This window comes from Lissotriton vulgaris, chromosome 6 (assembly GCF_964263255.1).
Source record: "Lissotriton vulgaris chromosome 6, aLisVul1.2, whole genome shotgun sequence".
Lineage (NCBI taxonomy): Eukaryota > Metazoa > Chordata > Amphibia > Caudata > Salamandridae > Lissotriton > Lissotriton vulgaris.
The window spans coordinates 1,360,438,772-1,360,465,885 of NC_141694.1; the positions used below are offsets into that span (position 1 = coordinate 1,360,438,772).

At 51.5% G+C, this 27,114-nt stretch overlaps 1 protein-coding gene across 2 annotated transcripts in view; it reads right to left on the bottom strand.

Annotated features, from left to right (window-relative positions):
• Positions 1 to 27,114, bottom strand: part of USP34 (ubiquitin specific peptidase 34) — a 2,709,276-nt gene that overhangs the window by 1,600,634 nt on the left and 1,081,528 nt on the right. For both annotated transcript variants that reach the window (XM_086927486.1, XM_086927485.1), the window contains exon 39: positions 5,646 to 5,701. In XM_086927486.1, the coding sequence (XP_086783612.1) occupies positions 5,646 to 5,701 (56 nt within the window). The remainder of the gene's footprint in view (positions 1 to 5,645; positions 5,702 to 27,114) is intronic.

Here is a 27,114-nt window from a genome sequence, read left to right on the forward strand (position 1 = left end):
GAAAACCCCAGAGGGATAGACCACGCCAGAGGAGTACCAAGAAAGAAAGAACAATCCCAACTCCAAGGAGAAGAGGAGGAACCAGGAGGCAGAGCCCACCGCAGGAGGACACACACACATACCGGAACGGCCCCACAGCCAAGAATCGTAGGCGTGATAAGAAAGACACAGTTGCGCAAAGCTTCAGCAGAACAAGGGGCAGGAGCACAAGGGCACACGCCAAAGCCCACAGAGGCGGACCATAATGCCCAAGCGTGCGCAGCCGGCAACTGGCAAACACCATGAAGCAGTATGCCCAGAAGAAGCCAAGCGCAAGGCAAAGGCCAGGGAATCCCAGAACAAGCCTCAGAGAAGTACCATTCCAGAGAGACAACCCGACCCACAAGAAGAAGTGAGACCAGCCAGAAGAGAAGAGGAGAAATATATAAGACGGATCTAAGGCCATCAACCTGAACACAGGAGAACACTAGGAGTATCCTAGCCACCCTGGAACACAAGGCAGAGGAAGAGGCTGAAAAGTCGGACAAGAAGCCGGAAACACCACGGCAAGACGCCATAGACGGTATGCCAAAGCGGGTCTGGCGATTTAGTGGGTACTGAGGGAACAGAACCTGGAGCAGAGCAAGCTGCGCTAAGACAAAAGACAAAAGAGACCGCACCAGAGGTATACAGTAACGCCAGGAAAGGCGAGGAACCCAAAAAGGTGTCCACACCCTCCCAGCTCAAGACAAAGCTTCACAATAGCTACAAGTACCCCTCTTAGGGTATGACACGTCCCAAACACAACAGGGGAACACCTCTTAGGGAAAAACCTTGCACGCAGGAGAGGACAAGAACTAAAGGACCTGCGGGTACAACCACAGACGGCTTATCAATCAGCCAAAAACCACACCACAAAAGCCAAAGGGCTGTACCAACAGTACAGAGGGGCCAACCTAAGGACCCCGAAAGCACTTCAAACCACACAGAACACACAGACGGGCCAACCGAAACACTAGCCCCAAAGAAAAAGGTGGGATAAACGCCTCCCATAAAGCACCTAAGGACCGACAAGCCAAAGCTTACGGAGGGGGAGGAGGACAGAGACCCGCAAGGAGCCGTTGAATGGCGGAGTCCGTGTGGGTGTTTAACAAAAGAACCCCATCTAAAGGCAAGTCAACTATTGGTTCCACAATATTATCTGGAAAAACAGCATCCCGCAACCAAGCATGGCGGTAGAGAGCCACCGAACTTGCCAAAGCGCGGCCGAGAGCATCAGCAAAATCCAAGGCAGAACGGAGAATAAACAAGGCCTACTCCCGGCCATCTAACACATGGTGCCTCAGATCAGCACAGACACCTTTGTGGGAGAGGAGCGACAGAATGGACTTCACAGAATCCCACAGGCTGGAGGTAGCCTCTGCCAACACACAGTGTGTTGAGCGCTCGCAAAGTAGCACTAGAGGAAGCAAAGATATTACATCCCCATGAATCCAACCACCGGGCCTCCCGTGACGGAGGAAACAACACTGAGGGCAAGGAAGGAAAAGCAGTCTGCAGGAGAGGGCCCTGGTAGAAGGGTGGAACGAAAGGCAGACTGGATCGTGCGGAGCAGCTGAGGCACCGTATCACCCGTGGCAGGATGCCCCCAGGCCCCCAGAAGAGAATTGTGGAGCGAAGCTTCAAATGGAAGAAGCAGCTCCCCTCCACCAGAGCCCTGGTGGAGAACTTCTAACAAATGATCCATAGGGAATGGGGTGATGGCGTCACCCATTTCCAAAATGCGAGCAGCCGTGGAAATGGCCCGGACAAAGGCTACACCCGCCTCCGTGGGTCGTTGCAGGGGAGAAAGCAATTCGTCCGTGGGCGACGGCTGTAAACTAAGCCATCCATCCCAGAGTCCAGCTGGAGGAAGAAACGGCCAGCTCTTGAATAGTGGAAGATACACGGACGAGTGGGGGGGCCTGAGGGATCTGAGGGGAAGGTGGAGAAGCCTGCGGAGCAACCAACAGTGAGTTGTGGAAAAGAGGGTTCGAGGGTTGTGGCCGCGGAGAGGGCGAAGAGCCCTCTTTGGAAGACGCCGGGGAAAAAGCAACAACATGGCGTCCCCTTTCCGGAGAAGAGGAGACCAGGAGATGACAAACCTCCGGAGAGGAGGGGACCTCTGGAGACGAGTCGATGACCTGACGGCGACACGGCGTTGTGGACTCCGCCACAGGCACCGGTGCAACGTCGATCGGCGCTGGAGCGGTCACTGGGGGCGCCTAATTGACCACCACTTGCATCCTATGAGAATGGGACGGGGTCGGAGCGGGGCGGCTAAAGAACGGCGGCGAAATGGCGCTGACTAACTCAGACGAAGCAGCTGCCTGCGTAGAGGGCCAAGAGGGACCCGGGGAGGCACCCTGGACCCGAGCCACCACCAGCGGCGCCGCCAGGGCCGGGAAGGAAAGCCGTCGGTACGGTGTTGGCTCGGCCTCTGGAAAGGCAGCCACCTGCCCAGAGGACCGAAGGGGACCTTGGGACAAACCGTTAGTCCCGGCAACCTCCTGCAACACCACAGGGACCCCCTCGGGGATTTGCAGCGAGGCAGAGGCGCCGTGGGTCGAAGAGGGAAACCCCATAGGGCCGCACCTCAATAACACCACACCCCCAACACCAGAAGCCGAACTCGTCAGTGCCGGGGTCGAAGCCGCAGGCGACTCAGCAGAAGGCCCCGCACATGGCAAGGAGTCCGCGGACGTCTCAGGAAGAGGAGGAGGGGCCAAGGGAGCATGCAGAGCCGTAGCATAGGCCTCCATCTGGACCCTAGTCACCCCGACACCAGGAAACGGCGGATAGGGTGGCGACGAGTGAGGCCACATGTCCCGAGGGCAACCTGCGCCCTCTGCAGGACGGGGAACAGGCCTTGGTGACAAGCTGTAAGACTTACCGGTGGGCAAGCAACGCCCATGGGGCCTCGCCGAAGGATGATGCCGTAGTCTGAATCGGGGGTTTCTGGACCCTTTCGAAGTAGGAGACGGACGCGGTGACGAGGCCGACCTGGACAAGTGGGCCGAAAGAAGTTTCATCCAGCGCTCCCGCCAGGACTTCAGCTTTAGATGCTGGCAAGCGTCACAGTCTGTAGAATCATGGTGCTCAACCAAACACCAAAAACAAATAGGGCGAGGGTCAGTCGCGGACATCTGACGCGTACAAGAAGTACACGTCTTGAAGCCTGAAAGCATTCGCACACTGTTCCTCAACGCAAAAGCGGGAAAAGAAGGCCTGAAAACAGTTCAGGGACACGGTCCGGATCCGCGTTGCACGCGGAAAAGAAGGAAACTGACGTCAGCATGATGGGGTGGTGCTTATGTGACCTCGTTGACGTCACACCAGCGGACGACATCAGGGCGGAGTCATGTGGTACCGCCCCTGGCGCGCAGAGATGCTGTGGCAAAGAAAACATTTCCGGATCCAGTCTCACGCTTGGGGATAATTCTACGTTAAGGGATCCGCTGCTAGTAGTCTATCAGATTCGATCGGTAGCCACCAATGCAAAACAGCTGTTCACATAACCAGGAAGGAGTGGCACTACCATCTGTGTCATCTTCCTAAGAGCGAAGGAGAAGTTGGTCAAAAGGCATCCAGCACTGCAAGAATGGAGGGCATTATTACCTCACAAGAAAACTTTCTCCCCCCTTTGCATCAATCCACTTCCAACCCACATCCAACAGACTGATGAAGACAAAGAGAGAGGGCGCTTGACAACCATGTGGTCTAACCAGGTAAGCCGCACGGACTGTCAAGAGTTAGAATTAGAAGAAAGAAAATCAGGGACCCCAGGACCTAAGCGATAGAACTGTGCAACTCCACCACTTACACAGAGGTTGGTAAATGACAAATATACTTAAAGGGTTCCATCAGCACCTCATTAGAGGGCAGCAAGGGATCTGATGAGGAAGGGCTTCATTGGAGGCTGTCCGATTAGTTTTAACCTTCATCATGAATATCGAAAAAGATCCAACATCTGTGCAGAGCTGTACATAGAATAAAAGAGGAACTGCCTTATGTGAAAGATAAGTGCCCCATTCAAGATCAACCTCAGAGTTAGACTTTCTTCCACTGGTATTACTTATAAAAGACCCAATAAAATCCTCTCTGAGACTCAAAAGAAGAGAAGGCATAAAACATGTCTTTTATATCATTCTACCTAACTGCACTGACAGTCCGACACCCTAATGTAGTTAAGCAGAAATAAGCAGAGTGACTGGGACTCTGGAATCACAAGGCATGAGGAGACACTGCATAAGGGTCAGGACTGAATGTCTGGTCCATCTGGATCGACAGAACAGCAGACACCTGGAAGGCGGGGTGAGGGCCCTCTACCTACTGGTATTGATGATAAAAAAATGGACTAGGCACTGGCAGCAGACATGAACACATCAAGGCTGGGAAAGAACCAGTCAGGTGTACGTAGTCAAACAGCTCCAGAGTAGTAACCGCTGGCAGAGGGGCAAACAATGGGCTGGAATCAACTTATGGCCATACTGGAAGAACCCGGTCCAACACCAACACTTAAGCAGGGTAAGCATCAGGTGCCAAATAAGCCCAGAGCAGATGTGTTATCACCAGACATGTCACTGGGATGGAGCCGAGCAATGGATCTTTGCCTAACAGGGCCCAGAGATTACATCAAGGTCAGAATAGAGGGACAACCTCAAACAGATGACTCGGCCCAAGGTCAAGAGAGATGCTGACTAAGGAGAACACCTAGATTGCCATAAGGGGATGGATGGAGAGCAACCCCAGCAATGAATATGTGTCCTTGAACTTACCTCAGCAGCTGGAAACCTTTGCTGGCTTACACAATCCATTGGAGGGGACACCATCCATCCACAGGAGACTGGGGGTAGTGGCGTTGAAAGTTAAAACTAAACAGGGACAAAGACAGCACAGAACTCACCCACTAGACACTGGAACTAAGAAAAACCAAAAGGAAACTCGAACAGCCAGAAACTGGATATACAGCACTGAAAAAACTTCAGCACATCATTTTCATAGCAAGCAAAAGGTGCAGAAAATAGGGAAATGGGCCTCAGGCTGTACTATTTATGGCTTTGTGATGCCATATATGGAGAGGGGTCGGCACAGACTGGGAGCTATAGCACCATGTGTCCGCGAGAAGCACTATTATAAATTTTCCATAACCAGATCTAGTCTGGCACCTGGAGGAAATTCATAAGGTGAGGATCACAGAAATTGCATGATGGTTTATTTTCTGGGTTCATAATGACAATAGTTAGTTTGAATTCACATTCTTCTGTATTTCTGGATGGTTAGAGGGAGTGTGTGTGTGATAAGCTTCGAATGTACTTTTGGTCAGTTATTTTGAGAGTTTGTAGTGTGAAGTTTTATGGTATCTGTCAGTGTGAAATACATGTGGTTGTTTATTGAGTATTGCGGATAGACTGGAGTAAGATAAGGCGGCTTTTAGTTAGTTAGCGAGCTGGAGGGTAATGGATAATCTCACCTTGTATCAATCATTCTTAAAAACAGCGATTACACATTCAAACTATGGCTGTTGTTGTTAATGGATTGCACTTTAAATAACACACAAACCATACACTATGTAATCAAAATGTTATTTATATTGTTTTTCTTGAAATATTTCTGATATTTTTTACCTGCGAATACAGTCAGCTAGGTGTCTTGCCAATGCATCAAGATCAAGCAATGTTGTCTAAATAAAAAACAAGAATAAAAAAAGACATTAGAAATACTTTATGACAATTTTTCTCTATTGTTCACACTCAACATGCTGTATTTGAGACCAGAAAAAGAAGAAACTGTTAAAAAAAAAAGGACAAATGTCCTCCAAAATATCTCCTATCTGCACTTCACTCCATTGTGGGTCACTCAAAACACATTAAGCGTTCCTGGAAAGCATTTTAGGGTGATGTCTTCCCCAAACAAACCTAAGGACCTCTTGTCACCAGGAATTTTGGAATGAACCACAATAAAAAGAACATTGGCAATACCAATAGCTCTGCTTTAATGTGCTGGACCCAGGGTTGTACTGAAGCCAAGACGTGAGATCCTAAGGGCAATTGCCTTGCGTACCATGCAAGGTGCCTTAAACTAAATAGTTACTTACCTTCAGTAATGCTTTTCCTGGTGGATACTCTAGCTAACCGCAGATTCCTCACCTTTACAATATTCACAGATGCCAGAATGGATGCAGAATGTTTTCTTAGGAGTGATACAGCGCATCAATTGGTGACTCAGTGCAACGCTGTGTTGGCTTTGTCTGCTCCAGAAGTGAAAGACAAGCCACATACAAGTGCCACCCCTGTGCACCAACTTAAGTTTCTTACTTGACTCTTTCCAAGCCCACGGAGGAAGACCGCAAAACTGATGGAATTACCAGTGTGAACACATTTTAAGCTGGCCAGAGACCAGGACACAGAACGGCGAGGGGGAGGGAGGAGGGCAGAGAGGAATCTGCAGTTAAGACAAAGTATATACCAGAAAGAGTGTTACTGAAGGTAAGTAACTTGTTTTTCTGACAGATACTTCTAACCTTCTCACATTGGAATAGATACCAAAGCACCATCTCCCAAGATGAAGGTTCAATGGAGTGCAGTCAACCAAAGAAAATTCAGGACCAAATGCGAGAAATGTCCTTCTCGTTGGACCTGGTCATCAAGCAGTAATGCTTTGTGAAAATGTGCACTTTACATCTATGCCGTGGCCCAGCAGATGTCAAGAACAGACACACTGTGTGCCAATGCGGTGATGGCAGCCATGGCCCTGCTACAATGGTCCCTCAACCTTATCAAAGCCTGTTTTGGGCGAATGCAAAGCAGATCTTAATGGAAAGGACTATCTACCTTCACAGAGTCCATTTCTGCACCTGTTTTTACCAACACAACCCACAAAAAGATTATCATCCTTCCGATGACCTTTGGTGCGGTTAATGTAAAAGCTTAAAACTCTTTTCGGGTCCAGCAAATGGAGTCTCTTATTCGGTAGTTAAAAATATTTTACCCTTTAGATTTGGAATCTAACCTATACAACAGATACACATATACCACACTCATGCACTTGGAACAAGTCCAAACGGGGGACAGACAATTAAATTGATGATCTTTCCTTTATTACAGAAAGCTGCTAAAATTATATATTGATTTAATGTTTCTTAGGAACTATGGATTTTAATTGTACTTTTTTTAGATTGTGGGAATTTTGGTACCCATTTTTAACATTGAAATGTATTGATTTGGTTTTGTGAACTTTTTAATATTTCTGTTTCTGTAATAAAGGAAAGATCAGCAATATCATTGACTGTCCCCCTTCTGGAGTTGTTCCAAGTGCATGAGTGTGGTATATGTGTATCTGATGTACAAGATAGATTCCAAGTCCAAAGGGTAAAATATTTTTAACTACATTGTTATTGGTGCTCTGTCTCTTCTGGACTATATGAGCCAGTCTCCTTGGTTTCAAGGTCTCTTCTATTCGTCCAAGGGGGTAAAGCAGGGCAAAGAACATTGGGATTGTGTGAATTGCCCAATGTGCAAAGATGCCACAACTTTTGGCCAATGGCCGTCTGTAAGAAAGTGGCTCTGTATATACTGTTCCAAAGAACAAGTTACTTACCTTCGGTAACGCTTTTTCTGGTGGATACAGTATCTGCCTGTGGATTCCTCACCTTGTGAATATCAATCAATCAATCAATCAATCAAAGCATTTATATAGCGCGCTACTCACCCGGAGGGTCTCAAGGCGCTTGGGGAGGGGTGTCCGCTACTGCTCGAAAAGCCAGGTCTTGAGCTGTCTCCTGAAGGCAAGGTGGTCTTGGGTCAGGCGGAGGTGGGTCGGGAGGGAGTTCCAAGTCTTGGCGGCCAGGTAGGAGAAGGACCTTCCTCCCATGGTGGCTCTTCGGATGCGGGGGACGGCGGCGAGGGCGTGGATGGTTGATCGAAGCTGGCGTGTGGGCGTGTAGAAGTTGATGCGTCTGTTGAGGTATCTTGGGCCTTGGTTGTGTAGGGCTTTGTGTGCGTGGGTGAGGAGACGGAAGGTGATTCTCTTGTGGACCGGGAGCCAGTGTAGGTCTCTCAGGTGTCCGGAGATGTGGCTGTGCCGGGGGATGTCGAGGATGAGTCTCGCTGAGGCGTTCTGGATCCGCTGGAGTCTCTTCTGGAGTTTGGCGGTGATTCCGGAGTAGAGGGCGTTGCCGTAGTCCAGTCGGCTGGTGACGAGAGCCTGGATGACTGTCTTCCTGGTCTCGGTGGGGATCCACCGGAAGATCTTACGTAGCATGCGTAGGGTGTTGAAGCATGCCGAGGAGACGGCGTTGACTTGTCTGCCCATGGAGAGGGAGGAGTCCAGGATGAAACCCAGGTTGCGTGCGTGGTCTGTTGGTTTGGGTGCGGTGCTCAGGGTGGGGGGCCACCAGGAGTCGTCCCAGGCGGAGGGCGAGGAACCCAGGATGAGAACTTCCGTCTTGTCTGAGTTCAGCTTCAGTCGGCTGTTCATCATCCACTCGGCTACGTCCGTCATCCCTTCGTGAAGGTTGGCTCTGGCGGTGGCGGGGTCGTTGGTGAGTGAGAGGATCAGTTGGGTGTCGTCGGCATAGGAGATGATGTTGAGGTTGTGTTGGCGTGCGATGGCCGCGAGGGGGCTCATGTAGACATTGAAGAGGGTGGGGCTGAGCGAGGAGCCCTGAGGGACGCCGCAGATGACTTCGGTGGCTTCTGATCTGAACGGGGGTAGGCGGACTCTCTGTGTCCTTCCGGCGAGGAAGGAGATGATCCATTCCAGTGCCTTCTCCTGGATTCCGACGTTGCTGAGGCGCTGCACTAGGGTGCGGTGGCAGACCGTGTCGAATGCTGCGGAGAGGTCTAGGAGGATGAGGGCCGCTGTTTCTCCGTTGTCGAGCAGGCCTCGGATGTCATCGGTGGCTGCGATCGGTGGCTGCGATGAGGGCGGTCTCGGTGCTGTGGTTGGCCCGGAAGCCAGACTGTGAGAGGTCGAGGGATCCATTAGTCTCGAGGAAGGCGGCCAGCTGCTTGTTGATGGTCTTCTCGATGACTTTGGCTGGAAACAGGAGGAGTGAGATTGGGCGGTAGTTTTTGAGTTCGGTGGGGTCCGCTGTTGGTTTCTTCAGTAGAGCGCGGAGTTCGGCGTGCTTCCAGCTCTCTGGGAAGGTAGCGGTGATGAAGGAGGTGTTGATGATGTCCCGCAGGTGGGGTGCGATGACGGCGTCGGCCTTGTTGAAGACGTGGTGAGGACAGGGGTCGGTGGGAGAGCCGGAGTGGATGGAGTTCATCGCGCGGATGGTGTCTTCGGTGCTGATCGGGGTCCAGGCGTGGAGGATGGTGGTGGGGGGAGTTGGTGCGGTAGTGGGGAGCGTTGGTTGTGTGCTGAAGCTGTTGTGTATGTCAGCGATCTTGTTGTGAAAGTAGGAAGCGAGGGAGTTGCAGAGGTCTTGAGACGGGGTGACGTCGTCGTTTCCGGCGTTGGAGTTGGAGAGCTCTTTCACGATGTTGAAGAGTTCCTTGCTGTTGTGTGCGTTGTTGTCCAGTCGTTCCTTGAATGCTGTTTTCTTGGTGGTGCGGATCAGTTGGTGGTGTTTTCGGGTGGCGAGCTTGAGGGTGGTCATGTTGTCTGGTGTGGGGTCTCTGCGCCAGGCTCTCTCGAGGGCTCGGCAGTTCTTCTTGGAGCTCGAGTTCGTCGGTGAACCAGGGTGCTTTCTTGCTGCCGGGTCTGCTAGGCGGGGTCCTCAGTGGGGCGAGGTCGTCTGCGCAGTTGCTGATCCACTTCGTGAGGTTGCTGGCGGCCTGGCTGGGGTTCGCTGAGCTGATGGGAGGGTGCTGGCTCAGGGATGCGGCGAGCTGGTCGGCTGTGATCTTGGTCCAGCTTCTGTGTGCGGCCTGTCGCTGGTGGTGGTGGATCGTGGTTCTCCTGAAGCTGAAGTGGATGCAGCTGTGGTCCGTCCAGTGGAGTCCGGTGGCGTGGTTGAAGACGATGTCCTTGCTGGATGAGAAGACGGGGTCGAGTGTGTGTCCGGCGTAGTGGGTGGGTGTGGTCACCAGCTGCTTGAGACCGAGGTTGGCGAGGTTGTCCAGCAGGGTGGTTGTGTTGTGGTCGTTGTTGTTCTCCAGGTGGAAGTTGAGGTCCCCGAGGAGGATGTAGTCAGCGGAGGGGAGGGCGTGCGGGCTGATGAAGTCGGCGATGTCTTCGCTGAATTGTGTGCGTGGTCCCGGGGGTCTGTAGATGAGGGTGCCTCTGAGGGTGGTCTTGGGGTCGGTGTGGATCTGGAAGTGCAGGTGTTCGGCGGCTTTGAGGGTATCGTCGGAGTTGGTTGTGATGCGGATGGTGTTCTTGTGGACGATGGCGATGCCTCCTCCCGTCTGGTTGACGCGGTCCCTCCGGGTGATCTTGTATCCGTCCGGGATGGCGATGGCGATGTCGGGCGCTGAGGAGGCGTTAATCCACGTTTCTGTGAGGAAGGCGATGTCTGGGGATGTCGAGTCGAGGAGGTTCCAGAGTTGGACGGCGTGTCTGTGGACGGAGCGGGTGTGGAGCAGGATGCACTTGAGGTGGGTGCTGCTGGTGTTCGGCATGGTGGGTGCTGGTGCGGCGCAGGTCCGGATGCAGGTGTACTTGCAGGAGTGGCAGCTGAAGGGTCCGTGGGTGCACCTCGGGGTGGCTTGGTAGCATCCCGGGATTCGGCCGGCGTTGAGTACGTTGAGTTCGGAGGAGTTGTAGGTCCGGCGGGTGGGCTGGTGTGTGCGGGGGCCAGGGGGTCTGGCGCTGGGCGCGGTCCAGGCGCGGACGGGCGCAGACGAGCTTACCTTTGGTGCGCCTTTGGCGCACAATCGGCGCGCCGCTGCGCGTGCACGCTGCACGTACGCCCGGTCGCCATTTATGGCGAAGAGGGAGGAGCTGGGATGCGGGAGCGGGGAGGGTACAGAAAGAAAAGGGGGCGTGGCCTCGAACACGGCGGCGGGAAGCGGGGAGCGGGGCGGGGGGCACAGGGGTGCAGGGAGAACAACAACAAGGGGAAAAAGTACAAATCACAAGCAGAGGGGGCGAGAAGTAACAGAGAACACTGGAGCAAAAATACAATGAGCACGAAAAATCACAGAGAGCACTGGAGAGAAAAACAGATTAACACGACAACAGTCAGGCAGAGGATGCGATCCCGCTAGGGCAGCGGGGGGTGGGGTCGTGGCGGCAGGCTCAGCGAGGCGGAGTGCAGCAGCGGGAGGAGGGCACACACTTCAGCTGGTGGCCGTGCGGTGCGGGGGTGTCCTGGGAGCAGGTCACACTCACCTGCGCCGCACGGTCGCCATTTATGGCCAAGTGGGAGGGAGGGAGGGAGGAGCTGGGAGGCGGGAGCGGGGAGGGTACAGAAAGAAAAGGGGGCGTGGCCGCGAGCACGGCGGTGGGGAGCGGGGCGGGGGGCACAGGGGCGCAGGGAGAACAACAACAAGGGGAAAAAGTACAAAACACAAGCACAGGGGGCGAGAAGTAACAGAGAACACTGGAGCAAAAATACAATGAGCACGAAAAATCACAGAGAGCACTGGAGAGAAAAACAGATTAACACGACAACAGTCAGGCAGAGGATGCGATCCGGCTAGGGCAGCGGGGGGCAGGGTCGTGGCGGCAGGCTCAGCGAGGCTGAGTGCAGCAGCGGGAGGAGGGCACACGCTGCAGCTGGTGGCCGTGCGGTGCGGGGGTGTCCTGGGAGCAGATCAGCAAACGTTCGGAAAATTCTTTTGTAGCACGCCCGCGTGGACGACATCATAGGAGCACGACATCGCGCGCGACTCCAACTGACGTCACTGACTCCTTATTAGGCCTACGTCGGAGTGTTGACATCAGTTCCGCCCTTTTTTCCGTGCGTTCGAGGCACCTGGACGGACCAATGACAGTAGATTTATACATATACGGTGTACACAGTACATAATATCCAAAACTACACACATAGTGTGTAGCCATTGTATGAAAAACACAATATATACATATACAAATATATATATACATATATACATATAAATACATTAAAATAATGTCATAAACACAGGTATAGAAGAGTGGACAACGGGGAGGCGGGTGGGCATGTGAGGAATCCACAGGCAGATACTGTATCCACCAGAAAAAGCGTTACCGAAGGTAAGTAACTTGTTCTTCTGATGGATACATCTGCCAGTGGATTCCTCACCTTGTGAATAGAGTCCCACAGCAGACCCCACTCCCGGAGGAGGGTGTCCACTCTCCTATATCAGAAAATCTTGGAGGACAGAACGCGCACAGTGGCCGTCCCTCCTCACTTCGGAATCCAAGCAGTAATGCTTCGCAAAAGTGTGGAGGGAAGCCCAAGTCACAGCTCTACAAATGTCCTCTACAGGTACACCCCTAGACAAAGCAGATGTAGAAGACTTTGCTCTAGTGGAGAGAGCTCTTATACCCTCAGGAGGATCCTTACCCGCCAGGGAGTAGCAGATCTTGATGCATAGTATAATCGATCTTGATAGTGTGCGCTTGCGCACAGCTCTTCCTTTCCTGCAGCCAGCAAAACCAACAAAGAGCTGGTCATCCACTCAATAGTCTCTTGTCCTATCAAGATAAAAGCTCACTGCCCCCTTAGGGTCCAGGCGGTGAAGTCGCTCCTCCTCCTTGGAAGGGTGAGGGGGAGGATAGAAGGTAGGTAGGGTAATGGACTGTCCTAGATGGAAGGGAGTTACAACCTTAGGCAGAAAAGCAGCCCTGATCCTAAGTACCATTCTTTCAGCATGAATGTTCAAGAATGGGGCTTCGAACTAAGAGCTTGAAGCTCACTTACCCTCCTTGCCGAGGTAATTACAACCAAGAAAACCGTTTTAAAAGATAAAAGTAAGCACAAGATTCGGGTCCCATTGAGGCACAATAAAGGGAGAAAGTGGAAATGTATTTGTAAGACTCTTCAATCTTTGAACCACAGGAGATTTATATAAGGACGGGTGATCTGGCAGGCAGATAAAAGCCGAAAAGGCTGAAATATAACCCTTGACCGTAGGCACAGCAAACCCTTGCTGAGCCACAGTAAGTGCAAACTGAAGAATATCAGACAACCGAGCCCTCAAAGGATCAACAGTCTTCTCCCCACACCAAGCAACACATTTAGACCAACTGTAAGAATAGACAGATTTGGTGGAATCACGCCTGGTCGATAGAATAATATCCACCACGTCATGTGGGAGAGAAAAGAAATTCAGGTTGCCCCGTTCAATATGTCTGGAGGTGGGTGTCAGGATTTGATACCTTCATTGCGCCTGCCTAGTCACCAGACTACAACTCCCAGAATTCCTTGCTGGTTGTGGGAGCATAAATGAGGGGGCGTGGCCTAGGGACATCGTGTGTAATTTGTTATTCTGGATTGTTTCACGGAAGAGATCAGGTCGCTGGTTCCAGCGCGACCGTCTTATCTTGGTAGAAGAAACCGGGTCGGTGTTTCTTCAGGAAGCGTGGAAGCTGCCGCGTGAGTAATCCATCACGGGTGGAATCCTGACAGCAACAGGGCGTGCCTAGCCGAAGGTCGGCGTTTTGCCTTTCATTGCGGTAGTAATACGGCTACAGCGGGCTCGTTGTGTTTAATCTGATATTTCCTGCACGCACTGGTATTTCCTGGCAAGCGCGTTATTGCGCGAGCACATAAACTTGAGAACAGAGAAGAATCTGTGCTAACGTGCTTTTCAAAAGGTTGACTAAATATCTGTTTGGATACAGCCTGATAAGTGTGGCTTCAAAGACGTATTTGAGCATACTGAGATTCTATTTGATTTCCTCATAAAAGAGGAGAGGGATTTTTGTAGCATCAACAAAGACAAAGGAAACCATAATCCCTTGCCTGAGCGGAGGGTAGTGGGGTAGCTCCCTACATTCTACCGTGTCAGGAGGCTGGATTTCATTTGATGTTAATGAACAGTGAACAAAGGATAGCGCGGATAAAAGTGGTGGAAAGCTACCTTATACCGTGCAAGAAACATTTCTTTTGTGGATTATACACTGTGGTGAAACTTTTGCTTTAGTTGGAACGATTCGTTCATGGGAAACTTGTTTGGTCCAATGGAGAAAGACTTATTTCCAGGAGGATGTCTTTAAAGGGGAAACACTACATTTATTTACAACAAATCAGGAGGATATGTTCTAATCAAGAGTGGTTAATACTATTGCATCAGCCAAGTGAAATATTCCTATGATTCTAACGTGTGTATTTGTTTTACATAGGGAGTTGATGTTACATAATAGTACTCTGTGCTAAAATAAGAGAAGAGCGGTGGCTTTAAAGGGCACAGGTGAATATTTAAACAAGAGAGGGTAGTGAGAATGAAATGAGAGTAGGATTATTGAATGAGTTGTAATCCTGTGTGTGTTCTCTCGTTTCAGTTATCCCTTCCCAGCTGTTCCCTTCCTTCCCCTCCTGTTTGTTATTTTGTTCATATTTCCCTTACCTGATCACTCGAACACTCGGTGATATCCTAGGGGTGTTGGTGCGGTCTGGAGGTGGAACCCATATTGCATCAATCGAATCCTGCGGAGCACAACCCTGACAGTGGGGGTGTAGAACCTGCCCCTCCATTTGAGAGAGGAGGTCTCCCCTGAGAGGGAGACAGAGCGGCGGGCACGAGGAGAGGTGGAGAAGATCTGTGTACCCAATCCTTCTTGGCCAATCCGTGGCGACCAATATGACTTGGGCCTGGTCTTGGCGAATCTTCCTCAGAACCCGAGGAATTAAGGATTTGGGAGGAAACGCATAAAGGAGTTGTGAGTCCCAACTCAACTCAAATGCGTCCCCAAAGGCTCCCTGCATCGGAAACTAGAGACTGCAGAATGACAGGCAGTGAGCATTCTCGCGAGTGGCGAACAGGTCCACCTGAGGCTTACCCACGTCCGAAAGACGTGACGAACTACCTCTGGATGAAGCCCCAACTTGTGGTCGGCTGAGAACTGCTGACAGACTGTCTGCACGCACGTTCAGAACTCCGGCCAGATGATTTGCCATCAGACAAATCTGATGATCCTGAACCCAGGACCAGAGACGCAGAGCCTCTCTGCAGAGACACTGCGACCCTACTCCTCCCTGCTTGTTGACATACCACATTGCGGTGGTGTTGTCCGTCAGGACCTGAACCGACCGACTGCGAAGGGAAGGGAGGAAGGCCTTGAGCACCAGACGTATCGCCCGCAATTCCAGAAGGTTGATGTGAAGCAACATTTCCTCTGGAGACCAAAGACCCTTGATCTCCAGATCCCCCAGATGAGCACCACACCCTAGAGTGGATGCATCCGTTATTACTGTGGCCACCGATGGAGGCAGTTGAAAGGTCTTTCCTTGAGACAGATTGCCTTCCACGCCCCACCAAATCAGATCCGCTGCAGCTTCTCTGGAGATCCTGACTGACTCCCTGAGATCTCCGTTGTGCTGATACCACTGCCTGCGGAGGCAGGACTGGAGTGCTCTCATGTGCCAGCGTGCATGGTTGACCAACAGAATGCAGGAGGCCATCAGACCGAGCAGACGCAGGACCTTCAGGACTGGAACGATCGCTCCACTGTAAAATAAAGGTATCATTTCCTGTATGTCGCGAATCCTTTGAGGAGGAGGGAATGCCCGACATACAGTTGTGTCCAGTACCGCACCAATGAACAGGATGAGCTGGGAGGACACCAGGTGAGACTTGGGTACATTTATCGAAAAACCCAATCGGTACAACAACTGAGTTGTGACCTGCAGATGATGAAGCACTGTCTCTGGAGATTCCGCTTTGATCAGCCAATCGTCCAGATAAGGGAACACCAGAATCCCTGACCTTCTGAGATGTGCAACCACCACAGCCATCACCTTGGAGAAGACTCGAGGCGCAGTAGTAAGACCAAACGGAAGGACCGCAAACTGGTAGTGCTGCGATCCCACGTAAAACGGAGATACTTCCTGTGAGACTTCAGGATCGGGATGTGAAAATACGCATCCTGCAAGTCGATCGACACCATCCAGTCTTCTTCCAGCAGCGCCTGAAGAACCTGTGCAAGGGTGAGCATCTTGAACTTTTCCTGTTTCAGATACAAGTTCAAGATCCTGAGATCCAGGATTGGACGAAGTCTGCCATCCTTCTTGGGTATCAGGAAATACCGGGAGTAGCATCCCTGACCCCTTTCCTGCTCCGGAACCACCTCTATCGCACCTTTTCTTAACAACGCCAGGACTTCCTCCTGCAGAAGCAGCAGGTGGTGCTCCGCGCAAAGCCTTGGCAAGGAGGGTAATTCGGAGGGAATTCCCGAAAGGAAATTGCATACCCATTCTCCACGAGATTGAGAACCCAAAGGTCCGAAGTGACCGATTCCCAATCCCGCAGAAAATAGGTAAGCTGGCCCCCCACTGGACCCACATGATCCGGAATGGCGGACCTAGGGCTGCTTTGCTGTGGTGGGAGGGGGTTAGGAAGAGGAAGAGGAGGAGGAAGCTCGACGACCTCTAGGGTGAGCTCTTTGCCCGCCCCTGTACGACTAGTATAGCGTATTTTGCTGCTGCTGCTGCTGTTGTGACTGTTTGTAGGTCCGAAAAGGAAGACCTGCCAAATCCTCTGAACCTTTTACCCACAGTACCCCTGGACTGTAGGCCCACAGATCTTGCTTTCGCTCTGCTGTCCTTGAACCTTTCCAACGCAGCATCAGCCTTTTTCCCAAATAAACCTGACCCATCAAAGGGCAAATCCATCGAGGCAACCTGGACATCCGCAGAAAATTCAGAGGACTTCAGCCATGCTGCTCTTCTGGTGGCCACTGAAGATCCCATCACTCTTGCCACCGAGTCAGCAGTGTCCAACCCACTCTGAATGACCTGCCGAGCAGCAGCTTGGGTGTCAGCAATCACTTCTTGAAAGTCTTTCCTATCCCCCTCAGGTATCTTTGGAGCCAGCTGTTTGACGGAATCCATCAAAGCATGGATATAGCGTCCCATGAGACAAGTAGCATTTGTCGATTTGAGTGCCATACTTGCTGAGGAAAATACTTTTTGAGCGGCCTGGTCCTGCTTTTTCGACTCCTTATCCCCAGGAACCTGTGGAAAAGCGCCTGCAGATCTTTTCGAGCAGGCAGCCTGCACAACCAAGCTCTCTGGTAAAGGCTGCGAAGACAAAAAGTCTGGGTCACCAGGAGCCACCCTGTACTTTCTCGCAACAACCTTTGAAACAGCAGGGGATGTAAGTGGTCTTTTCCACACTTCTAATATTGGCTCCGCCAAGGCATCATTGAAAGGGAGCATAGGCTCCACAACAGAGGATGGCAAATGAAGGACCTCTGTCAGAATGTTCGATTTTGGACTCTGCAGTAGGAAGTGTTATGTTCAACAAATCCTGCAGCCTTTCTTATAACTACGTGATATGGAGTCACGTCCTTAGAAGGGGCGTCAGAAACAGAGGCCAATCCCAATCAGGAGACAGTTCAAGACCACTAGCCTCCCTTAGATCGTCGAAAAGATCCTCCGAATCCTGCAGCTCACCCTCTTCCATTTCTGCATCACGGTACCTCTGCTCTTCCAGAAGCCTCTGGGCTTCACGCCTCGACCTCTCCTTCCATAATGACGTAGACGGATCCTAAACCGACTCCGATGGAGATGGAGCCGGCGCCGAACTCGAAGCCGGAGAGCCAGACCGTTGTTCATGAGGTCGGTTCGGATTCGGCATCGGCGTCGAATATCTTGGCGTCGAAGGCTTCGGCGTCGAAGGCTTCGGCGGCACCGAGAAATGCCAAGGCGGCGTCGGAGCCGGCATGAATGGCATGAAAGGCGCAGGAGCATATGCCTGGGGAATACCCAGATTGAATGCCAATGGACCCGTGGGACCAACCGGTGCTCCAGAGGGTACATAGCTCTGGAATACACTCCATACATTGCATTCAGAAACTGAGTAGGGTCATGACCTGGATAGGATAAGAGCTCACAGGCTGCTCTCGAGAAACCGGAGTCTTCTCGACCTCGACCTCAGGCTGGTGCACCGGGCTCGACGAACCCTCTGGCAAAGGAGCCTCTTCTACTTCTTCTTCCTCGAAGATTGAGACGGATCCGGAGACGGATTCGACACCGGAGCCGGTGAATGCTCTCAAGACTCCAAAGGCAAGACCCCAGATTCAGGATTCTGAACTGGAGCGGGAGATACCATGTCCTTACGATGTCTTGTAGAAGACAACTTTGTTTTAGAATCCGACTGTAGGAGAGTAGGGTCTGCAATCCTATGATCACCCCAGATTTTTGCTTTTTGCTTCACTGGTTTACGACTTCCCTGGCTGTGGGCCTGCTAATCATACCCACAGCCTAGCTGCTCTCTCACTAAATTAACACGTGTACCTTAGGTGCATATACCAATTGGTACTGGGCCACCTTATCAGTCCCTGTACCCAGGGCATAGGTGTACCCAGGGCCTACCAGGGGCTGCAGCATGTATTATGCCACCCCTGGCTGGCCATCTAAATCTGACACAACTGGCTGCATGACAGCTGGGGCAAGGTGGTGTAATCACCCTTTGCTTTAGATATAGTATACCTATATCTAACCCTAAAATGGACACATAGATTCCTATCAGTCACTCCTATGGCAGGCCTTAACAATCCTGAAGGCAGAGTGCTTGGAATCATGTGAGATGGTGCTCTGGCATGAGCTGAGCCCGTTTGCAGCTTGCGGAACCAAGTCCTAATAGCTGTTCCATGATAACGCGTACCATATACTCTTAAGTGCATTATAATCCTCGCGGTTATTTGCCAACTCTGGTATCGCTTTATCAAAACATGTCGAGTAAGGTGTCATACGAATTGGAATACTAACCCCTCGCCAATTCTGGCGACGGGGTTAGCATTCCACCCTTCTAGAGGGACACGACATGGATGTAATTGTGAACCCCGGTTAAGGTTAACTCGAGCCTCAGCATCACAAAATGGATGCTGCCACCACAGACACAAGTCTGACCTCCTGCTGCTGGGAGTCCTTCCAGCGAGGAGAGCTTGGACAAAGGGTTTCCTGTCAGGGGTGGTGCTAGCACCATCCCAGACAGGGTTTTGTGTATCCCAGGTAGGCAGGGCTCAGAGGAAGGTGACTGCAAGTTGCACCCCGGTGCTCACTGTGCATATGCCGGCTTGAACCAGTTCCAGGGGCACACCAGCCCCTGAGCTGGGGAAAGTCCGGACAAAGGGAGAGGGGTGTAACCACCCCCCTTCCTGGTCCCACCCATGGGCAGGACCTAGTCGCGTGCCAGCCCCTTTCTTTAGAATAAAGGTAGGAGCGGGACCCTTCCAAATTAGATCATCTTCGAATCCTGAAACTACTTTCTACGAAAGGAACTCTCGACATCTTCTCAAGATTTCTCCCATGTGACTAAGGAGTAGTCACCCTGCATCAGCAGGCACCAACTAAGTATCTTGCGGTTTGCTGCACGTACTTCCTCCGGAACCAGACCGACCAGCACGACGAGACTAGGACTCCCTGCCCTCTCTGACCTCTACCTGCCTCTACAGCACAGCTGAGAACCGTGGGTGCGACGAGACCAGAGGAACCGGCTATCATCAGAACCAGCACGACACTGATCCAGCACGACCGCCGAGGGACCCTCGAGTGGGTGCACTGGGGTAAGAGAAGCCCCAACCCCAAGCAGCACGAGCACCGAAGTCCAGCCCCCCAGCATCCTCCAGATCTGCGTGGGGCCCTTTTGCTTCTGCGTTGCTTGCCACGTTGTCCGGTCACTTGCCCGTTGGCTAGTGACCCTCCAGACGACGTCCTACGTTTGTTTCACCGCTGGTCTAGCTCCTCTGGACTGGCCCTTGTCTCCTCTTGAAGGGGAACTTCCTCGGACCCTCCTGGTCCACTCCTGACGCCATTTTGTGTCGCCTCGTGGGCTTGCCTTAGCCAAAGCTTGTTGCCTCCTTCACCTGATCCAGCATCGCCAGCAGCAGACATCCGATGTGGGACAGCTCGCAGACCTCCAGCCTGGTCGACATCAGCGCCCTGGTCCGTGCAGCAGCAGAATCCAGTTTCACCTCTTCACCTGGCTGAGTGACCTCGACCGGTGCCATCCTGGTGCCCACCTAATCACTGGCTAGTGATTCAGAACTCGGTCCCCTCTGCTTACAGGTATCCTTCTTCACTGATCCATCCTTGGATCAGCCCGGAACATCTTCACTGGTCGCCTGCCAGCAACTTCCACTTCAGGCTCCTGGTTCGTCAACGAGGATTCCCGACGACACTTGAACCCTATGCAGCCGCAGCCCCTGGGCTAGGTAAACCGAGTACCACGGTGCTCCAGCGTAGAACCACTCTCTAAGTGTCTAGATCCACTTTCGTTTTTGACCTACCTAGTCGGGTTCGCCCGAGAACACTAACTTTGCATTTACTAGCATCCATAGACTTTGTCCCGCATCCCGCGTGAGAGTGCACACTCTGCACCCGATCTCCCTAGGCCTCCTGCTCCTAACCTGAAGGTTCTGTAGTGTAGTCCTAGCGATCCTAAAGCCTCTGGATCGAGTTACTTATCTGCTAGTATTTCGCATTCCACTTTTGTAGTATATGGTTTTTCGTGCCCCTCGGGCATTTGTGTAAATTGTGCAACTTGAAGTATTTTCTTAAGAGTTTTGTTATGTGCTTAGCTTCCTGACTCAAAGAGATCAGGGTAGACTTGTTATAAATAAATATCCTTTTATTTTCACAACAACTTGTGTGGTGTCCTTTCACTTGGTGTTCAAGGGGTATATGTGATGGTATAACAGCTGGCTTAACACGCCCTCTAGAGTTTAGCCTAAAGACTGCTCTTGTCCATGCTACTAGGATAGCTGGTCTATAAGGTTGACTTACAACCAATCATCAATAAGGGTCGTTTGGACTGATACATAGTGATCACTAGAATAGTGAGCACTGCATATCAGGCCAACTTCTCACACCGACTCCTTACTGGAATGGTGCCTAGAACTATGCTTCCTTCTCTTATGCTTCTTCTTTGACGATCTAGAAGCATGTCCCGAAGTCGACTTCGAAGCCGACCCCGACCGGGACCTCGACCTCAAACTTGACTTTGGGCGTCTCGATCTCGAGCTCTTCCTGGCATCCTTATCCTTCAATTTGGCAAAAAGAAGTTTTGCTCCACGTTCCCGAAGTGCCTTTGGGTTCATCTTCAAACAGGATCGACAACCTTGGACGTCGTGATCTGAACCCAGACACCATAGACAGTCACCCTGCGTATCCGTAATGGACATCATCTTTCCGCATGAATCACACAGCTTAAACCCAGTCTTCTTCGACATCACGACAGAAGACAGCAACACAAAGAGATACAGAAAAACTCTCAATAGTAACAAAGTTACTATCAACTCAACAGAAGATCCCTCGAAACTGTTTGCGTCGACGACACGGAAAAAAGGGAACTGATGTCATCACGCCGACGTAGGCCTAATTAGGAGTCAGTGACGTCAGTCGGAGTCGGCTGCGATGTTGTGCTCCTATGACGTCGTCCATGCAGGTGTGCTACAAAAGAATTTTCCGAACGTTGCTGACGCAGGGGGATATTCACAAGGTGAGGAATCCACTGGCAGATGTATCCATCAGAAGTAAGGTACAGTGTGCAGAGAGTCCACAGTCCCCAGAGGTTTGGCAAAGGCTAAAGGTATATAACCTTACGCTATAAAGTGGTAGCTTGGTCGAGCAGTAAGGCAGTATCAGAGGACAGTGTAAAGCATTTGTTGTACACACTCAGTCAGCCAATGGTCTCACACACTCAAGAACTGAACTCTAAGCCAATTGTTTTTTTATATAAAAATATATTGTTTTATTTTAGAACCACAAGTAGGTATAAAAATACTTTCTCAGAATGAGATGTTGCAATTGAAAACTTTCAATGAGCAATAGAGGTTTGAATGCAATAGGTACAGTTGTTGCAATATGCAACATAAACTTAACACAATAATAACATTGAGCTCAATGGGAGTTTAAAGTAAAAGGCTATAGCAATTACTTTGCATAGGTTTTTCTTACTCAGGGCTGGATCCTGGATTCAGCCCTGGTGCATCTCCTGTAAACAGTTGAAAGAAATCGTTTTTGTTACACAGGCGATTTTTAAGGAATATTTGTATGTTTAGAAAATCGACACATAAGAATTTCTGGTAAAAAACAGGCAATGTTATCCTATGGGAGAAAATCTGGTTATCGGAAAATCACAGTTGTCAGTGCTGGGTACAAAGATCCAGCACTGGGATCTCTCCAGGTAACAGGTGAGTAATTTCGTTTTCGTTGATCGGATGATTTTTATAGAATAATTTAAAGTTTCAAAACTTGACACTTGAAAGAATTTCCAAGTGAAAACCAGCCAATGTTACCCTATGGAGAAAATCAAGTTAACGGTCTTTGCGTAAGTACTCGACTGGCAGAGTTAAGGTTCTGGGGTAAGACTCAAGGGTCTCCAAGGGCCAGGAAGGTACAGTTGGTACACCCTCAGCGGCAAAGGGGCAGCCGGGTGCAGAGTGAGTAGGCCCAAGTTAGCCTATGGAGGGCAGGGGCCCCTTGGTTGGTATCTGCTAGCAGGCAGGCCACACGGCTGTAGGAGCTGGGCTCCTGGTCACTTACACAGGGCAAGTGGGGAAGTAGGATAGGACAGATGCTGCACTTCCAGTGGCACTCTGGCGGCTGGGTGCAGGGTGCTTTCGGGCCGTCGGGCGCCCAATGTAGTTCAACGGGAAAGCTGAAAGACGAACAAAGGCTGCAAGCTCAGGGACGGAGATTCTTCAGGTGTGACCACCACTTTGAGAGGTAAGTTGGGAAGCTATAGGTTAGGAAGCCACCCAGGAGTTGGGCACAGGGGGCCGTGGCGCGCCGGGTGCAGAGGTGTCTTTTGGTGTCAGGAAAACTTACCCTCAGCTGGTCTTCGGTTGGAGTGAGTCCCTGGTTGTGAGGCTGCAGGCGTCGACAGGAGCATTGAGGGTCCTTGGGTGCTGGATTTGTGGTCACAATCGTGGGGGGACGTCATTGTGGTCTCTGTTCACTCAGGCACAGGCAGGGCTCGGCGGGTGCAGAGTGTGCTGGTTTTGCAGTTCCTGGCTGGCACCAGGGGTTGTTGCTGTTTGAGCAGAACCACTGCTCGTGGGAGTCCCAGTTTTTGGATGAGCAAGGCAGTAAGGTCCTCCGGGGTTTTCGAGGTTGCGGACCACAGGAGACGCCGGGATTTAGCAGGAGCAGGTCCGAGGGTCGATAGACCTGTAGGGCTGGGGCCAAGTCAGTGTGTGTCGTCCACTTGTTAGCTGTTCCATGGCAGGCCTTCTTTCTTCTTGTAGTTTCGGAATCGGGAACGGAGTAAGGAAGGTTCAGGGTGCCCCTAAATACTAAATTTAGGGGTGTTACAGGTAGGGGAAGGTCAGGGACCAATGGGTCCCTTCCCTGGAGTGAGTACACCCCCTATCCCCTATCCTCTCCAGTGGGAGGGGGGCAGGAGCCTGTCTCCGGTTGGGTAGGGCTCCCGATCCTCAAGATGGCGAGAGCCCGGAGTTGTGCTTCACCTTGCCTCCCCCACCTGAGGGGTGGGGATGGCAGAGGCTGGCACACTCCCTTTCCTCACTTAGGTTTTACAGCCTGTCTTCCCGCCAGAGTGGGGGTTAGAACCGGTGGGGGCCAGTTGCTGAGTACAGCAAGTGGCCAGGAGAAGCTCACAAAGGTGGCATGCCTTTGAAGCTCCCCCTGCCAATCCCGGGGGCGGAGGCCTAGCACCTCGCCCTGGGATGGGCATTGTTGCAGGCCCACGAGAGCGGATGGCTCTCTACCCAGGGGTCCAGCAACATGTCTGCTGGGTGGCAGCATAGGCAGCCTTTCAGTCAGGACACATGTGGGTTAGTGTAAGGTGGCAACTCTAAGCTGCCCTCTGTTGTGCATTGTACATTAAATCCCACACTGGCATCAGTGTGGATTTAATGTGCTGAGAAGTTTGATAACAATCTTGGGCCCGGTCGCGTTTGATCTTCTTCAGCACTCTGGGCAGAAGTGGTACAGGCAGAAAGGCGTACAACAGACCGCAACTCCACTCGTGACGAAAAGCGTCTCCGAGCGAGTGCCGCCTTGGAAATTCCAACGCGCAGAACTGATGACATTGCACATTCTCTTCTGTGGCGAACAGATCTAACCAAGGCTCCCCCCACTGCTGAAAGAGGCTTTGCGCCACGTCCGAATTCAGACGCCATTCGTGATCCATCATGCACCGGCGGCTGAGTTCGTCCGCCCTGGCGTTCAGCGAACCTGCCATGTGTTGAACCACCAGGGTCACGCCCTGATGTTCCAGCCACTGCCAGAGGCGCAGAGCCTCCTGGCAGAGGGTCCCACGACCCCATCCCGCCCTGTTTGTTGCAGTACCACATGGAGATGGTGTTCTCCATGAACACCTGCACTACACTCCCCCGGACAGAGGGGAGGAATGCCTTCAATGCAAGACGAATCGCCCGCAGCTCCAAAAGGTTGATGTGGAGCTGGGACTCCGCCGGAGACTAGAGGCCTCTGATAGGGGGTAGGGGAAGACTGAAACCCCTAACCTGCGAAGATGAGCTGCGACCACCGCCATCACTTTCGTGAACACCCGTGGGGTGCTGGTAAGGCCGAAGGGGAGCACGGTAAACTGAAAGTGCTTGTGGCCTACCGTGAACTGCAGGTAGCGCCGGTGGGCCGGCAGGACGGGGATGTGGAAATAAGCGTCCTGCAAGTCGAACGCTACCATCCAGTCTCCTCGGTCCAGGGCAGCTAAGACCTGAGCCAGTGTCAGCATTTTGAACTTCTCCTTCCGGAGGAAGCCGTTGACGTTCCGCAGGTCCAAGATAGGGCGTAGGCCCCCTTTGCCCTTCTTGGGTACCAGAAAGTAGTGGGAGTAGTAACCACACCCTACTTTTGGCCCAGGAGTAAGTCCAGACGGTAGGACCGCAAATTGATAATGTTGCGACCCTACCGTAAAATGGAGATACTTCCTGTGCGACTTCAGGATCGGGATATGAAAGTACGCATCCTGCAAGTCGATCAACACCATCCAGTCTTCCTGTTGCAAAAGCTTGAAGAACCTGCGCAAGGGTGAGCATCTTGAACTTCTCCTGTTTCAGAAAAAGGTTCAAGATCCTGTGATCCAGGATTGGACGTAACCATCAACTGTTGTTTTTGCATTTGTCACCCCGAGTGGGATGGGTATGCTCAGATGTGAGTCCCATGCTCTCCACAGAACTGGAGTCAAGCTATCCTGGCTGAAAACGGAAGGCTCAGATCTCTGTACTGGGGTGAATGTATGACATTGTTCTGCATTCTGTCCATCAACTGTTGTTTTTGCATTGGACGTAACCGGCCATCCTTCTTGGGAATCAGGAAATACCAGGAGTAGCATCCCTGACCCCTTTCCCACTCTGGAACCACCTCTATGGCACCCTTTTTCAGAAAAGTTAACACTTCGTCCTGCGGCAGAAGAAGGTGGTCCTCCGAGCAAGCCCCTTGACAAGGAAGGTAATTTGGTGGGAACTCCCGAAAGAGCACACCCATTCTCTACAAGATTGAGAACCCAAAGGTCTGTGGTGACTGATTCCCAATCTTGAAGAAAATGAGTAAGCCGACCCCCCACAGGACCAACATGATCCAGAATGGTGGATCTAGGGCTGCTTTGCTGTGGCAAGAGGAGGGGGGTGGGGGTGAGGGGGGGTAGAGGAAGACGAGGAGGAGGGCTGACGGCCTTCTGGGCGACCTCTGTTCTTGCCCCTGCAGGACTTGTACAAGGTGTTTTGCTGCTGCTGCTGTGGCTGTCTGTAGGTCCAAAAGGAGGATCTCCCAAAACCGCTGTACTTCCTGTAAAAGGATCCTCTAGGCTGAGCCTGAAGGCCCAAAGACGTGGCAGTGGCTTTACCGTCCTTAAACCTTTCCAAGGCTGCATCGGCTTTCTTTCCGAACAGCCCTGAACCATCAAAAGGGAGATCCAAAAGTGTTGCCTGCACATCTGGGGAGAACTCAGATGATTTAAGCCAGGCACTCTTCCTTGTAGCGACAGCAGATCCCATGATCCTGGCAACAGAGTCTGCAGTGTCCAGACCACTTTGAATCACCTGACAAGCAGCCACTTGTGTGTCTGACAAGACCTCATTTAAATTCTGTCTGTCCTCCTCAGACAATTTAGGGGCAAGTTGCTTAGCAGAGTCCATTAGGGCATGGATGTAACGTCCCAGAAGACAGGTGGCATTTGTGGACTTCAAGGCCATGCCTGCCGAGGAAAACGCCTTTTTTGCAGACTGGTCAAGTTTTTTCGACTCCCTATCGCCAGGAACCTGAGGGAAAGCCCCAGAAGACCTTTTGGAACAGGCATCTTGAACCACCAGACTCTCAGGAGAAGGATGGGAAGTTAAAAAGTCCGGGTCCGCTGGAGCCGCCCTGTATCTCCTGGCAACAGACTTGGAAACTGCCAGAGCTGAAAAGGGTTTACGCCAAACGTCCAATACAGGCTCAGGGATGGCATCATTGAATGGTAGCAAAGGCTCCAACACAGTAGAAGGTGAATGAAGAACTTCCGTCAAGATATTCGACTTAAATTCAGCCGTGGGAAGCTGGAGGTCTAAAAGTTCTGCTGCCTTCCTGATCACTGTGAGGTAAGGAGCCACATCCTTTGAAGGAGCATCAGATGGAGGTGAAAGCTCCCATTCTGGATGTGAGAAGTTGGCCTGATATTTGATGCTCACTAGTTCTAGTGATTACCTTGTATCAATCCAAACAACCCTTATGGTGATTGGTTGTAAGTCAACCTTATAGACCAGCTATCCTAATGGTAGCATGGACAAAGCAGTCTTAGACTAAACTCTTTTGGCATGTGAAGCCAGCTGTTTAACCACATATAACCCCTTGAATACCAAATGAAAGGACACCACACAGGTTGTTATGAAAATAAACAAGACATTTATTACTAACAAACACATCTGAACTCTTTATGAGATCAGAGGGCTAAGCACATTAACAGACTCTTAAGAAAAATACGATAAGTTGCACAAATTACAATGGTGCCCTAGGGGCACGACAAACCATATACTAAGTAAATGGTATAAGGAAATCGATAGAGGAAATGAAGATGTCCAAAGGCTGTAGGA